At 39.2% G+C, this 16,288-nt stretch overlaps 1 protein-coding gene across 1 annotated transcript in view; it reads right to left on the bottom strand.

Annotated features, from left to right (window-relative positions):
- The window catches only part of abhd12 (abhydrolase domain containing 12, lysophospholipase), a 151,974-nt gene that overhangs the window by 126,640 nt on the left and 9,046 nt on the right, over positions 1 to 16,288 (bottom strand). Inside the window, exon 3 of the mRNA XM_060831719.1 lies at positions 1,339 to 1,460. Coding sequence (XP_060687702.1) covers positions 1,339 to 1,460 — 122 coding nt within the window. The remainder of the gene's footprint in view (positions 1 to 1,338; positions 1,461 to 16,288) is intronic.

Here is a 16,288-nt window from a genome sequence, read left to right as displayed (position 1 = left end):
ATGCTGTTACTAGGATATGGTTCGAAGAGCAGTTGGCTCCCTTGTACCTTATGGCTATTATTCAACCGTGAAACTTTATTAGGCAACAGTGAGGACTGTAGAAGCTGGAAACCAGAGTTTAGATCAGAGTGGTGCTGGAAAAGCACAGCAGGTCAGGCAGCATCCGAGAAGCAGGGGAAAAAAAAAATCGACGTTTTGGGCAAAAGCCCTTCATCAGGAATAGAGGCAGGAAGCCTCCAGAATGGAGAGATTCTTTATTGCCAAGTATCAGTTGATTGTTCAGTTGCAGGAGGGGGCACCACAGAAATCCTAGTCTCAAACTCTTGTTGTTTATCAACAGATTAACCATCGAGCATTATAGACAGCTGCTGGTTTGCTGATGGCAGTTAATTAAGCCTGGGCCACTGAAAATGTGGGGTCTTCCTCGTTTGCATGGCTCAGAGTTAAATAAATAAGCCCCTTACATAATACTTCAAAAGCAAAACAAACATTTCAAATAACCCACATAAACGGCTATGTAAATTTTGTACTGGTGAATAAAGAAATTAATTCCTTTGCTGCAAAATCCCAAGCAATGAAATAGATAAGCAAACACAAGTTATTAATGTATCAATATGAATGCACGTTTCCAAAGGATGCATGTGTTTAGGTTAAATTAAATGACATGTGAAGTTTCTATCCACTATTGAAGTACTTGCAATTTGGAGCAGTGGACTATAAGGGCAGGGTGGAAGATAGTAAGTAGCCTAATTTGCTTAAAAGTAGTTATATTTGTCATGGGATCCACCTAAATTATATATAGATGTTAAACCACCAGCTATTTCATTGACAAGTATACAGTGTCTCTTTAATAGGCAGCATGCAATATTCTGAGAAAACAGGCACTTAAATATGTTGAGATATTTTGAACGCAGAATAAGGGTTTTTCTGAAAAAACTAGCTTTAGAAGCCTGTGAATATGAGCAGCCACCAATGGAACAGCAGCAGAGAGGAAGGGAAAAAAGGATTTCAAGATGGAACATTCTGAGCTCAATAACTTTTGTGAGAAAAAGAGGAATTTGATGATCTAATTGAAGAGTGGACCAGACATATAGGACTCTCTAATCTACTGTAATTAAGCAAGCAAATGAACTGTATCATTGAGCCACTCTTTTGGAGGGGGTTAACAAAAACAGAGTCAAAGACATGTTGCAAATTAAAGGAGTACACATAGTTGGTGAATCAGATTGACCTGGTGGAAATTTCTAGAGCTCTGGTTCGAAATGCATGATGGCATGCCAAAGGCTTTGTGAATGACAAACAGGTGCAGTTAATCCAATTCACTGAATTGCTACTCACCAAAATTTAAGAAGACCAGCTTGGCTTGAATACCTGGGCACATTTTTACTATGAAAGGAATGCATATGTACACGGCTAACAACCACACTGCTAGCTTCTTGATTCTGTAAAGCCAAGAATGCCTAAAATGTGGAAGCAAAAGAAAAAAACGTCACTCTACAAAAAAAAAGACTAAGCATTGTATTCATCACAAAGAGTGAAGTGAAACTCTGTGTTCATACTGGAATCCTTATTTTTAAATTGAGTATAATCAATAAAAACAAAAAAGATACAAGAATAATGTATTTTAACATCTCAAATTCATATCGAAAAGTTCCATAAAATGAATGCTATGACCTTTCCTTAAAGAAATTCTGTCAACATGAATTTGTTTATCTTGCAAACTGAATTCTAGCACAATTGCCAGTTATAGTTTAAATTATGATGACTTGTTTCATTTGCAGAAAATATATCAACTGCTCACAAAATTAAATTGGATGAGATAATTATCTTCAAACTTTGGCTACTTGCAACATAGCTTCCCAAAATATCAGCTCAAAACATGTGACAAATGTTACAAAGCCATACACTATTTGGTGTGGGCACCCTTCATCAGCTCAGTGCTCCTTGGATAGAGATTTTTTTTTTAAATAATTTTGCAGCCCTCCCTTGATAAACATGCATGTAGGCATGGTGAGGCTGGTACGGGATTTGGAGCAGCCTTGAATGAGAAAAAAAACCATCGCGTAAGGGGGAAAAAAGAGATCACAGAGCATTATTTCAGGTTAATCACAAGATGTAGTGAAGGAATTGCATATTATAGCAGCTATAGTTATTTCATCAATTGCTACCAGATGCTGGATTCATTATACTAAATTTGAAAAAAAAATTAGCTGAATTAATCTGAGTAAGGATTCCAATATCTTAGATTGAAGATTAAGTCAATCGATATTTAGTTAGTTGAATTCTCTCCATAGCCTTATCAGTTGGCAACTTCTGGGTATTCTGAACCAGATAGCATAAAATGTTAAAATCATGCACGTCTTAGTAACAGTCCAGTGTATTTGCATAGCCTTTTTCTTAAAAAAAATTAAATCCAAAGCTGTTTTTACCTGTTGCAATGTTTTACCGGACCTTCAACTGTATCCCAAAGAATAGGCCATTCAGCCCATTGAATCTAGTCCCCCATTCAATATGATCATGACTGATCTAATTATGGCCTTAATTCCATTTTCCTACCTACCATCTTCATCCCTCCATTTCCTCAACTCCATTATAGATTAAAAATATGTCCAATTCAGCCTTGAATAAAGACCATAAGAGATTCGTCCTCTCCGGTAAAATGGGAAGCTTGTTATTTTTTAAACTTTGACACCAATTCTAAATTCACCCATGAGGGGAAACCATTGAATAAATCTTTTTAAAAAATCAATCATGTTTAATTTAGATAAATGTGAGGTGCTGCATTTTGGGAAAGCAAACCTTAGCAGGACTTATACACTTTATGGTAAGGTCCTGGGGAGTGTTGCTGAACAAAGACCTTGAAGTGCAGGTTCAGAACTCTTTGAAAGTGGATTCACAGGTAGATAAGATAGTGAAGGTGTTTGGTATGCTTTCCTTTATGGATAACACGATAGAGTACAGGGGTTAGGAGGTCATGTTGCGGCTATACAAGACATTGGTTAGGCCACTTTTGAAATATTGCATGCAATTCTGGTCTCCACCCTATGGAAAGATGCTGTGATGCTTGCAAGGGTTCAGAAAAGATTAACAAGGATGTTACCAGGGCTGGAGGATTTGAGGTATGGAGAGATGTTGAGTAGGCTGGGGCTGTTTTCCCTGGAGTGTCAGAGGCTGAGGGGTGACCTTATAGAGGTATATAAGGTCAGGAGGGGGATAGATAGGATAAATAAACAAGGTCTTTTCCATGGGGTGGGAGAGTCCAGAACTAGAAGGCATTGGTTTTGGGTAAGAGGGGAAAGATATAAAAGAGACCTAAGGGGCAACCTTTTCATGCAAAGTGTGGTACATGCACAGAATGAGCTGCCAGAAGAAGTGGTGGAGGCTAGTACAATTGCAACACTTAAAAGGCATGTGGATGGGTATATGAATAGGAGGGGTTTGGAGGGATATGGCTGGGTCCTAGCAGGTGGGACTAGATTGGGGGTTGGGATATCTGGTCAGTATGGACAAGTTGGACCATTCTGCACATCTCTATGATAAGATTCCCTACAGTGTGGAAACAGGCCCCTTTTCCCAACAAGTCCACACTGACCCTCCGAAGAGTAACCCACCCAGACCTACTTCCTTCTGACTAATGTACCTAACATTATGGGCAATTTAACATGGCCAATTCACGTGACCTGTACATCTTTGGACTGCGGGAGGAAACCGTAGCACCTGGAGGAAGCCCAAGCAGGCACAGGGAAAATGTGCAAACTCTGAGTCGCCCAAGGCTGGAATTGAACCTGGGTCACTGGCGCTGTGAGGCTGTAGTGCTCACCATTGAGCCACTGTGCTGCCCTCTACATGGAACGAGGTGAGATGATTTTAAACCTCTAGGTTTCATACCTTTCTTTAAGGTTAACTAGCTCTTAATCAGTCCTTACCTTGCTGACACTAGGATTTTAGCAGATGTGAAGTTGTGGATATGCAGTTGGCTGAGTTCTTTCAACAGCTTCAGATTAAGCTTTCATGTATCTCTATAAAGAAATATTTGCACTTGTAGGATGCCCTCACACTGTGCCAAAGTACTTGTAAAGTGTGGTCAGTGTTGTAATTTAAGAAATGTGGCAGTCACTTTATATACAACAATCCCAGATATCCCAACCCAATCTCGTCCCATCTGCCAGCACCCAGCCCATATCCCTCCAAACCCCTCCTATTCATCTACTCATCCATGTGACTTTTAAATGTTACAATCGTACTAGCCTCCACCACTTCTTCTAGCAGCTCATTCTGTACATGTACCACACTCTGCATTAAAATGTTGCCCCTTAGGTCTCTTTTGCATTTCTCCCCTCTCAACCTGAACCGACGCCCTTTAGTTCTGGATTCCCCATCCCAGGGAAAAGACTTTGTCTATTTATCCTATCCATGCTCCTCATGATTTTGTAAACCTCTATAAAGTCACCCCTCAGCCTCCGACACTCCAGGGAAAACGGCCTGTTCAGCCTCTCTCTCTATAGCATGTAAACTTTTGTTACATGTCAGAGGCTGAAAATTTCACCACCTTTTATATATGTCTCTACAGAACATTAGAAGCATAATTGAAATATCGGCAATTCATTGTGCAGGAGTATTCTCAGAGATCAGAATTTCTGTTCAAGCCCCAAAGTACAGACTTGAGCACATAATTAATACTATCACTCTAGCGGAGAGTGCAAATACTGCATTGTCAGATATGCATCTTTGGAATGAGATGTTAAACCAGAGATCATGTCTACTTTTTAAAAAGTGAACACAAAAGCTGCCATGGAACTTACAGGAAGAGTAACATAATTTTCCTCTGTCCTGTCCAACCCTTCAACCAAAGCTGCTTAAATAAAAGCCTGATTGTTATCACGTGGCAGATTGTTTAAATTGTTGAGAAATTGAGAGATTGTTGTGTACAAATTGACTACCACGTTTCTTAAATTACAACACTTCGGCACAGCGTGAGGGCATCATACTTCTTATAAAAGATACATGAAAGCTTAATTTGAAGCTGTTGAAAGAACTCAGCTAGCTTCATATTCACAACTTCGCATCTGCAAAAATCCTAGCATCAGCAAGGTAAGGACTGATTAAGAGCTAGTTAATTCCTTAGAGAGAGATATGAAACCTAGAGGTTTAAAATCACCTCATCTAGTTCCACACCACCTCTTGGTAGGTTTTAAGAGTCACAAAGAGAAAGGCCAAAAGGAATTTTTTGGGTTTTCTCAGCCTCAATCTAAGACCTAAGACAAAGAAATTCTAAAAAAGGAGATGGTGTTATAATACTTCCATTAGATTAACAGATGCTACATCTACCAAAATAATTGAGCTTAAAAGATCGAAATTAAATAAATACCTCTAAATGGTATAGAAGCCCAAGCAACATGCATGCCAAATTTGAATAAACTGGTAATTGGAATAGAGTGGCTTGCATTTTTTTGTTCTTTCATAAATGTGGGCATTGCTTGGAAGGCCTGCATTTGTTACCCAGCCCTAATTGTCCTTGAAATGTATAGCTTGCTAGGCTCTGTCAGAGGGTAGCGTCATGGCAAGGAGGCACAAAGTCAAATCAGAAATTGCTTTTCTTCAAAACTATTTCCTCTTGCTTACACTTCTTTTGAAATAGACACTTCACTAAACTGATAACATGGCTGCCACTGATGCCAACTTCTGCAAAGTAGTGATCAGTAGTAACCTGGACACAAAAACTTACATCATTTTCTGGAATGTCACACTCAACATTCTATAGATATTTCTGTCAAGCCACAACAAAGGAACAACTAACAAGATAACTACGCAAGCCAGCTCAGAACAAAGACGACATTTGAAATATATTATTTATGAGACGGTGCTAATGGTCTTCATACTCTACTAAAACACAATAGTTTTTGACCAATCTTGTTCACCAGGGTGATCTATCCTGGAACCCCAGTTACGTGACTGAAACAGTTGGATTTTGAACAGCTTCAGCTTGGTTTCTTAGTTTACATTTTTACACAAGAACAGATAACTACAAAAACAACTCAGGCTCAGCTAAATATCTGCCTCCAGTATCGACTTTGCTCAAAACTCAAAATTTCTGGAAAGAATCCACTATTTAGCCTGAAAAATGAATTTCCCAGGCTACAAAAGAATTAACTTGAACTACTTTATATCTTATTCAAGATTCTACATAAAGAAATTCTGGCAGATCACCCAACTGGAAACATTCATGGACATTTACTTAATAGACTAACTTAGATAAACTAATATCAGCATTTTTGATTTTTCAAAAATTTGTAATTTCCTTTCCTACCCTGGAAGAGCAAATGTCTGTTACAAACTTTTGAACACGTGAATGAACAACTTTGTTTTAACTGTAAGCAGTTTGTTGTATGCTATTTAAAAATGGGATTTCTCAAGTCAGGTTTAAAGAAACACACAACTGCGTATTTTTTTTTTAAAAAGTAACAAATTAAAAATCACCTCTGTTACAGACAGAAGAGGAAAGTAAAAATTGTTCAATTCATATGCTGCTCGTTCATGGCACTAATTCAGATTCAGTCACATCTGAAGACTCACAGACCAGGCCAGATACTCATGGCAGAGATCCTCCCCTAAATTGAAATTAGTAAACAATTTTTTTTGTCTTAAAAGATTAATTGATGATAGTACGATTTTACCATCATGGAGACTAGTTTTTCAATTCTAGATATTAATTGAATTTAAATAACCATCACTGCCATGATGTTTTCAGATCCTATGACCCTAAGCATTAATAAGAACAAGAACATAAGAACTAGGAGCAGGAGTAGGTCGTCTGACCCTTCAAGCCTGCTCTGCCATTTATAAAATCATGGCTGATCATTTTGTGGCCTCCACTCTACTAACCCATCTTCTCACAATAACCCTTAATTCTTTTGCTGTTTTAAAAAAGTTATCTTAGCTTTAAAAACAATGAAGATGCCTCAACCACTTCACTGAGCAGAAAATTCCACAGATTCACAACCCTCTGGGTGAAGAAGTTCCTTCTCAATTTGATCCTAAATCTGCTCCCACTAATTTTGAGGCTATGACCTCTTGTCCTCATTTTACCTGCCAGTGGAAACATCCTCTCTACTTCCATCTATTCCCTTCATAATTTCATATGTTTCTATAAGATTCCCCCCTCATTCTAAATTCCAATGTACTCAGTCTCTCCTCATAAACCAACCCCTTCAAATCTGGAATCAATTTAGTGAACCTTCTCTGAACTCCCTTAGTGCCAGTACATCCTTTCTCAAATAAGGAGACCAAAACTGCACACAGTACTCCAGGTTTAGATTAGATTAGATTACTTACAGTATGGAAACAGGTCCTTCGGCCTAACAAGTCCACACCGACCCACCGAAGCGCAACCCACCCATACCCCTATATTTACCCCTTACCGAACACTACGGGCAATTTAGCATGGCCAATTCACCTGACCCGCACATCTTTGGACTGTGGGAGGAAACCCACGCAGACACGGGGAGAACGTGCAAACTCCTTACAGTCAGTTGCCTGAGGCGGGAATTGAACCCGGGTCTCTGGCGCTGTGAGGCAGCAGTGCTAACCACTGTGCCACGAGGTGTGGCCTTGCTAGCACCCTATACACCTGCAACATAACTTCCTGTTTTTAAAGGCAAACCCTTTAGCAATGAAGGACAAAATTCCATTTGCCTTAATTACATACTGCAGAACTCGGAGCTCAAAAACTGCATGAATTTATGTAAAACTCCGTTACCTCACATTTTAAGATTAGAATCAATCTAAACATCAGGTCATAGACAGAGAACACAGGGGGCTAACACCTTCAACATATTGTCTAGCTATCACCATTGTTAACAGATAACCCGAGAATGCAACTTTTTTTTAAAAAAAGGGATAGTGATTTACAAATGAAAGTGAAACTATCACTGTATTCTAACAGATGAAAGGCTTAACAATCAATTTTTCAAATGTATAATTTCAGTTACATCACACTGCAAATTTTTGCTATATATTCTGTGTTACGATCGAGCCCTCCACAATCACCTGATGAAGGACCGTCGCTCTGAAAGCTAGTGTGCTTCCAATTAAACCTGTTGGACTATAACCTGATGTTGTGTGATTTTTAACTCTTACCAAAGATGAGCCTTCGTAGAGTTTACACCCCAGAAATAAATCCACATGGCCTAACAGATCTACACCAGTGTTAATGATCCACAGGAGCCTCCTACCAGGCCATCAACATATCCTATAAATCTTATCCTATTTATGTATTTATCCTAGCTTCCTGTAAATGCAACTTCGCTTTTCATCTCAACTTCATGTAGCAACAGGTGCCACATTTTAACCGCCCTTTGAGTAAAGACATTCATTCTTAATTCATTGCTGGACCTTTTTTTGCTAAAAAGACCTAACTGGATCCAGCTATTTAAAAGAAAATAAGCTTAAATGTAATCCCCACAGTTTATGTAAAGTGGGCATACTTCCCAATTAATGTCTCTACTAGTTTATCGTTTTACTCTCTGGAAGCCATCACAAGGACAAAATATACAAGAAATAGCTTTATAATGACATTCAAAATCTACTTGAAACTGTAATTTTGAAATCATGCCTATCTGTAGGGTGTTCAGGTGGAACTCCCCGAGCTGTACTCTTCAGGTCGTGGTATGATCTGAGCACTTTAATTACATGAGCAATGAAGGATCAAGTTCCAACGTTTAAATAAAATATTCAGGTGTTTAGTTCAACAGCCTATTGTCAAGGACCAGTTTGAAGAAAAAAAACGTTCAGAACTCTTCCTCTCAAGATTAATACTAGCAGTTTGTCAATGATCGGATATATTTTATAACATGGTAAAGATACGAAAGTCGCCAACAAGCAGGGATTGGAGTTCAGAAAGAAACTAGATAGCATCCTGTCAATAAAAATAAATTTGAGATATGTAGATTTAAGTTTAAATCAAGGGCACCTTGAAGCAAGTTCAGAGTGTAAGCTGAACAGATCAATGGTCTATCACTACCTGAACTTGTTACCTCATCACATCTCTCAGACAATGTTCCCCAGCAGCTGTTTCAAGGTTGTCAGCTAATCTCTCAGGTTATTTACGATCCTACCTAAATTCCCTTGACAGAATTACTAATCAGTAATCCCTCCTGGGTATCCATTATCTCCATGTAATACAATCCAAGCCAACTATTATTCCATTTGTGTGTGCTAAACAACAACTTGGTGCACAGCCAAAAAGGTGCAATATGCATTTAGAAGTACTGTTATACAAAGCCATTAAAACATTAAATATCTCAAAGTCTATTACAACTTGACGAAAGAATTTTAGAAGTTTAACTACACAATGAGCTACTGATGATTTAATATTGTTATTTATTGCTTCTGGTAATTCTGGCATAAACTGTCAATGAAAATAAGAACAGGATGTTATGTTTTAGTTTAAAAACGATAAGCAATTCTGTAACTTGAGAAAGGAGATATTACTTTAATAAGTTAACAGGTTAAATGTTCTAGAAGCTGCGTATCAGGCCATCAACTTTCATCTGATTAAGATCCTCTAGATTGCATTTAGAGTAATGGAATCAGATTGAGATGGATATAGACCACTTTGGTTTCCAACAGATCACTAAGATCATATTTTATTACAAGTATTATGTTGGCCATGCAGAACTAAATACAACATGTAAACAACTTAATTAATATAATTTCACCTCAAAACAAGATTGGATTGAGACTTTCCAACTACGAAGGGGCAAGAAAATAAAGGGGAAAGAATAGTAAATGAAACTTTAAAAACCATAATAAAACAAGAACTGCAGATGCTGGTGATCTGAAACAAACAAAAATAGAAATTACTGGAGAAACTCAGCAGGTCTGGCAGCAAGAAAGCAGAAAGGTCACAGGACTTGAAACATTAACTGCTTTCTCTCCATAGACACTGTCGAATCTGCTGAGTTTCACAAGCAATTTTTGTTTTTGTTTGTTCGTCAGTTTATAGTTGTCTTTCATTTTAAATTTTGGGGATTACATTAGAAATTAGTCAGTAGCAAATCTGTTTTGAGTAAATTTATCTTTTGAGCACTTATAAAGAATATCAGAAATGAACAATGATTAATTCTTTAAGTACACTCAGCTGAAATCTCTCATGCTGAGGCTGGCTGGAAAGGACATAGTGGACATGTTCTCTCCAAATTCTCCAGTGTAGAAAGAAAGGACAAGTCAAAGAAAAGTGTTTTGAAACACCACAAATCCTTAAGAATACAGGTGCGTCATGTTTTAATGGCTACAGTGAAGCATGCTGTTCAAGAATGCTTTTCAGACAAAGAGGAACACAACTTAAGTTTTGGCTTCAGATGCATGGTCTGAGTCTGTGCACTTTCCAAGTTTAAAATAGGAAGCAAAGCCTGTCCAAATGTGTCAAACTTAATACTGCTGGATTTATTTTGCTGTCTTATTACAAATGAAACTAGCCTGTCAACCTTATCGGGCACAAATACATCTAAATTCGGAATTGAATTCTTACACCCTTGGTCAATTTAAAAAGGAGTTAGGCAATTGGATCAGTGTAGGACCTGCATTTCTGAATTGGGTGTCAACTGTGGTTCAGAAGTAGCACACTCAAGTTGCAGTCTAAAGGTCCTAGGGTTTTAGTTCTGATATAGGAGCATGCAATCCAAGATGACATGCCAAGTTCTTTTTAAACATTCACTCACAGGATGGTGTCACTGGCTAAACAGAATTTATTGCCCATCCCAATTGCCCTTGAGGTGGTGATTGAGAGCTGCCTTCTTGAATAACAGTCCATTTGGTGCATGGAGACCCACAATGCATATAGAAGTTCTAGGATTTTGATCTTGTGATACTGAAGGAATGGTGATATTTCCAAGATGCTGAATTGCTTGGAGGGGAACCTACAAATGATGTTGCCATGTATCTGATACTTTTGTCCGTCAAGATGGCCACCATGGTTTTGAAAGGTATTATCTAAGGAGTCTTGGTGAATTTCTGCAGTACATCTGGTGAATAGTGTACACAACTGCTATTGGGTGTCAATGACGGAGGGGCTGCTTTGTCCTGGATGATGTCAAGCATCTTGATTGTTGTTGGAAATGGACTCATTCAAGCATGTGGGAAGTGAGGGCTCCAAGACTGACTTGCTTTTGTTTTGTTTTTTGAAAAATTCACTCATGGGCATGTGCATTGATGGCAAGCCAACATTTATTCCTTGTCCCCAGTTACCCTTGAGAAGGTGTGGTGAGCTGCTACCATCAATGCACTGTAGGTTGAGCCACAACACCCTTGGGGAGGGAATTCCAGGATTTTGATCCAGCGACAAAGAAATGGCCATTTATTTCCAAGTCATGCTGATTAATGGCTTAGAGGGGCTCTTGCAGGTGATGTTCCCATCTATCTGCTACCCCTGTCCTTCTCGATGGAAGTAGTTATGAGTTTGAAAGGTGCTAAGAAGTTTTGGGGAATTTCCGCAGTGCTTCTTGTCGGTAGTGCACGCTGCTGCAGAGCATTTAGTGGAGGAGCGGAAGTTTGTGGACAAAGTGCCAATCAAGTAGGCTGCTTGTCCTGGAACATTAGCGTATTGCTGAATCTATACCCATCCAGACAAGTGGGGAATATTCTATCACTCTCCTGAATCGTGCCTTGTAGATGGTAGACAGATTTTGGAGAGTCAGGTAAATTACTCGTTGCAGTATTCCGAGCCTCTAACCTGATCTTGTAGCCACTGTGTTTATTTGGCGAGTCCCATGGAATCCTGGTCAATGGTAACACCAAGGATGTTGATAGTGGAAGATTCAGTGATGGCACCACTATTGAAGGTGCTTAAATTCTCTTATTGGAGATAGTCATCAACTGGCATTTATGGAGACAAATATTACTCATCACTTGCCAGCTGAAATCTGGAAATTGTCTAGATTTTGCTGCGGTACCCAAGAATCATAAATGCATAATGTTCAGCCCAGTCAGCTAACATCTCCATTTCTGACCTTACAATGGAAAGAAGGTCACTGATGAATCAGCTGAAGATGGTTGGGCCTAAGCAACAACCCTGAGGAACTCCTTCAGAGATGACAGAATTTCAATAACCTCAAATTTCCTTTGTGTTAGTTATGTCTTCAAACTAGTGGAAAGTTCTCCCCAAAATCTTTGGCTAGTTCTGATAGGGTTTCTTCACGCCACACTTTACACATACTGAAGATGTTGCCTCTCAGGTGAAATGTCTTGATGAGACTCCATTTTACCGCTCAGGTAGACACAACAAAGTCCCATAGCAAAACTTCAAAGTGAGTTAGGAAAGTTCACCTTCATGCTCTTGCCAAGATTTATCCTTAAACCAACAATCACTGAAACAGTGATCATCACATTGCCTTTTTAGTGCCTTCCTGTCAAAGCTCCATATAATAGGCAAGTGAATTACAAAGTAAAAAAATCTAATACTTTACATTATTCAAGAAAGATAAAGCCACTGGGAAAATGTAAAACAAAATGCGAGGAGTAAAATATCCGAGTACAAATACACGACCACTAAAAATAGTAACACGTAACAAGTTTCCCTCTAAGCCACACAAAATCCTGATTTGAACAACATGTTTGTTCCTTTACGGTCATTGGATCAAACTCCAAGAATGCCCTTCATAACAGCTACGTGGGTGCATTTATGCCATTCAAGTTGGCAGCTCACCACAACCTTCAGGGCAACTAAGGATATACTAACACTGGCGCAGCCAGCAATGGCAGCATTCCTGAAAGATCACATCTTCAAAAATGTCAATAATGCTGAAACAAAAGTAAAACAAGGAATGGGGTTTACTTAGATGGACAGAATTGAAACAGAAGTATAGAGGTATTCCAATTATGTCACCATATGCAAAAGAACACAGGATTACAAAAGCAGTGATGAGGATGCAAAAAAGTTTAACAATCATGATATCAGAACTGCAAGGCTTCACCAACAGGAAGGATGAACAAGTTAGGTCTTTTTAAAAAAAAGTGACAATTTTTTTTTGAAAGACTTTCAAAAAGAAGAATGGGCACACTTCATTATGCAGAAGTTCCCACTTTCTGCCCCAAATTGAGTCACATGGCCACAAGGGCAGGAAACTGGATCTTGTGTAGAGGTTCAATTAAATAGTAAGTAGGCTGGAAATCCTATATTCATTAGAGGGTGACACTTATGGGCCATACTCAATAATCATCAGCTTTTATGGCCTCCTCCCATGACGTTACTCACCATAACCCAACTGCCGGCACTCTCGTCTGCACCAAATTTAAATATCCAGAGCATATCATTGGAATGTCTTCTGCAAGTAAGCATTCAGTATTGGCAATGCTGCAGGAATTCCTGACTAATCAGTGGCCTGCATTGGAAAGCAGCTATTCATTTCACTGTGAATACTGGTGCATGGTCATGCCCAGTGTCTGGGTTAATTACCACTTCTCGTGTTTCCTAGGCATCCTTTGTGACATCCAGGGCTGACAGCTTAGACTGTGAAGTTCTATTTAACCAGTCAGAAGGTCATTACAGCAGTCCAACCACATCTGTGCATCTATCAGTGATTTCTTGTCATGAAATGAAGACACCATAGGCAAGGGGTAGGTAACACTGGGATATAAGTGTCAAATATTCAGATTGAAAAGGGAGAGCAAACAAGGCAGTAATTACAATGGGACAGCATCTAACTTCAGTGATAACTCCAAGGAGACACTCATCCACATATAGCAAGAGATCCTCTTCCCAGTCAAAAGCAGGCTGCAGTGGTCAGAAAACCAATCCAAAAAAAGGGAATGACTGGAGATTAGAGGAAATGAGATGGCACAGATGGATGCACAGATGTGGTTGCAGCGCTGCAATGACGTTCTGACTAGTTAAGTGGAATTTCAAACTGCTGCAGTGACACTGAAATGTGTGGACATAGTCAGAAGTGCTGTCAGTTCAGAGGAGATAGGTTGGATTGGGTGAGGAGGCAGAGAAGTGAAGGCAACCAATGTCACATTGACAGTTCTCGCTGAACAAATCGAATCCAGGTAAAAGGGCAGAGGGAGGAAATGTGTTGGAGCTGGGCGAAGAGGTGAAACAGGAGACAACTCTTTTCCAAAGAAATGGGCACAGAGATGAAAAAAAGAAAGAGTTTGGCATCAGTGTCCAAAATTAAATTAAGGTGGGGATACAGAGGGATATAATTAAGACCTTTGAGTACAGAATGTTCAGCATTGGAGAGCAAAAGGGTAGGAGGGATGGTGAATACCCGACAGGATAAGAAATGTGATATGACTAATTAGTTGAGGAAGGGCCACTCTTGTTGACAGCAACCCATGTTTAGTTCATATATTGTTTCAGTTGCAAGACACTCAGAACTTTTGCTATAAATTCTGTGTCTTATGTTCCTGCTCCACAGCTACCTGAAGGAGGAGCGGAGCTCTGAAAGTTAGTATTTCCAAATAAACCCTTTGGACCATAACCTGGTTTTGTGAGATTTTTAAACTTTGTTTGCAGGCAATTAGTGACATGCAAGAAATGTAAAAGAGGTTTGTGAATGAGTTCGTTGAATAAGGATATCAGACAGCTCCAAACCGATTGGGCCAAATAACCTCCTTCTCTCCTGCTATTTCATGTAATTCTATGCCAACTCAAAAATATATTTGTGCCATGTTTTCAAGGCAAACATGAGCTGATACAAAATATAAAATTCCCGTTTGTGCAGTCACAGATACAACACTGGAGAAAAGGAACATAGTTGCAGCAAAGCAAAGTTGTAATCTTGATTATTGGCATCCAACCTTAGAATATACAAGTCTCGCAAAACAAATTGTGTGCTCCCAAGATTGATATTATTCACCTCAAGTGCAAAATTTTCTCCCCATCTCCATTGCCCACCTTTTCTTAACCAACAGCACTCAGCAAAAGTAAGCAGTTGAACAAGATCATAAGTTAAATGTATTTAACATATTGAAATACATATATATTATAAATGTGACAATCTAAAGCAATTGTTTTTGATCATCAAGCTTCAGTTCTTGGTCCAGCCACTAATTATTGTATCACTACACTGTAGGTAAAGGGAACATTGCAGCTGACATCTGTAATGCTACGACATAGTTACAGGGACAATTTTATTTACAATAAAACAATTGATTTTTAAAGAACAATATCAACCATTTTAATGGTTTTCTTTTCACTATTTAATAGAGACAGAGAGTTTGTCCTCTGACAAAATAGTGATAAAGCAGAAATAGTACTGGCTTCTTCTTCCCAATACTGCAATTAATCAAATCACAAAAGCAATGTAGTGGATTTTAGATTTTGTGTAACTGTCTGAAGCAGCTCACAAAAGAAACAAGAAACGTGAATAAAATCACTGAAAAGTAAAAAGCATGTGATGTGAAATAGATATAAAATATAATCGCTCAGCATAAGACCACTCAGCTCTTTCTGCAAGAATAATTCAGTGATTGCAGTATTAAATTTTCTGAAAGCTATTTTAAGAGATGTCTTTAATGCAGGGTAGCAACATAATAGCATAAAGCTTGGCAAGCTATGTTGTATCTAATTCTTGGAAATAGCGAGAACTGCAGATGCTGGAGAGTCAAAGTAGATAAAGAGTGGAACTGGATAAAGCACAGCAGGTCAAGCAGAGAAGAGGAATCAACCTTTCAGGTCAGAACCTTTCATCAGGACTGGGGGAGGGAAAGGGGCTGAAAAATACAGAGGGGGAGTGGGGCAGGGGAAAATGGTGGGTGGGATGCGTTAGGTGGATGCAGATTGTGGTTGTGATTGGTCAGTGGGAAGGACGAAGCAGAAAGGTATGAAGGAAGATGGATAGACGGGAGTCAGGTTAAGGGGGCTGGTTGAAGAAAGAGGGCTGGGCCTGGGATGAGGTGGGGTGGGGATATGGTTGGTGCAAAGATCTGGAGATCTGGAAACTGGTGATTTCTACGGTTAAGGCCAAATGGTTGTATGCTCCGAGGTGGAAGACGAGGTGTTCTTGCTCCAGATTGCTTGTGGCTTTGTGTTGATGATGGAGGTGATGGGTATGTCATCGGGGAAACTGAAATGGATGGCAACCAGAAGGTGTCATTGCTTGGAGTGCATGGACCATAAATGCTCCCTGAAGCAATTCCCAAGTTTGCACTCAGTCTCTCTGATGTAGAGGACACCACATCGGGAGCAATGAATAAAATAAATCAGGTCAGAGGCAGGTGGAGTTGATTGGAATGTATGGACCATAACTCACCTCTCTATTTCACACACAATGCCCTCAAACAAACCCCC

The sequence above is a fragment of the Hemiscyllium ocellatum genome, chromosome 10, assembly GCF_020745735.1.
Source record: "Hemiscyllium ocellatum isolate sHemOce1 chromosome 10, sHemOce1.pat.X.cur, whole genome shotgun sequence".
In the NCBI taxonomy this organism is placed as follows: Eukaryota; Metazoa; Chordata; class Chondrichthyes; order Orectolobiformes; family Hemiscylliidae; genus Hemiscyllium; species Hemiscyllium ocellatum.
Note: the sequence above shows the minus strand (reverse complement) of the source record. Positions and strands in the feature narration are given on the sequence as shown.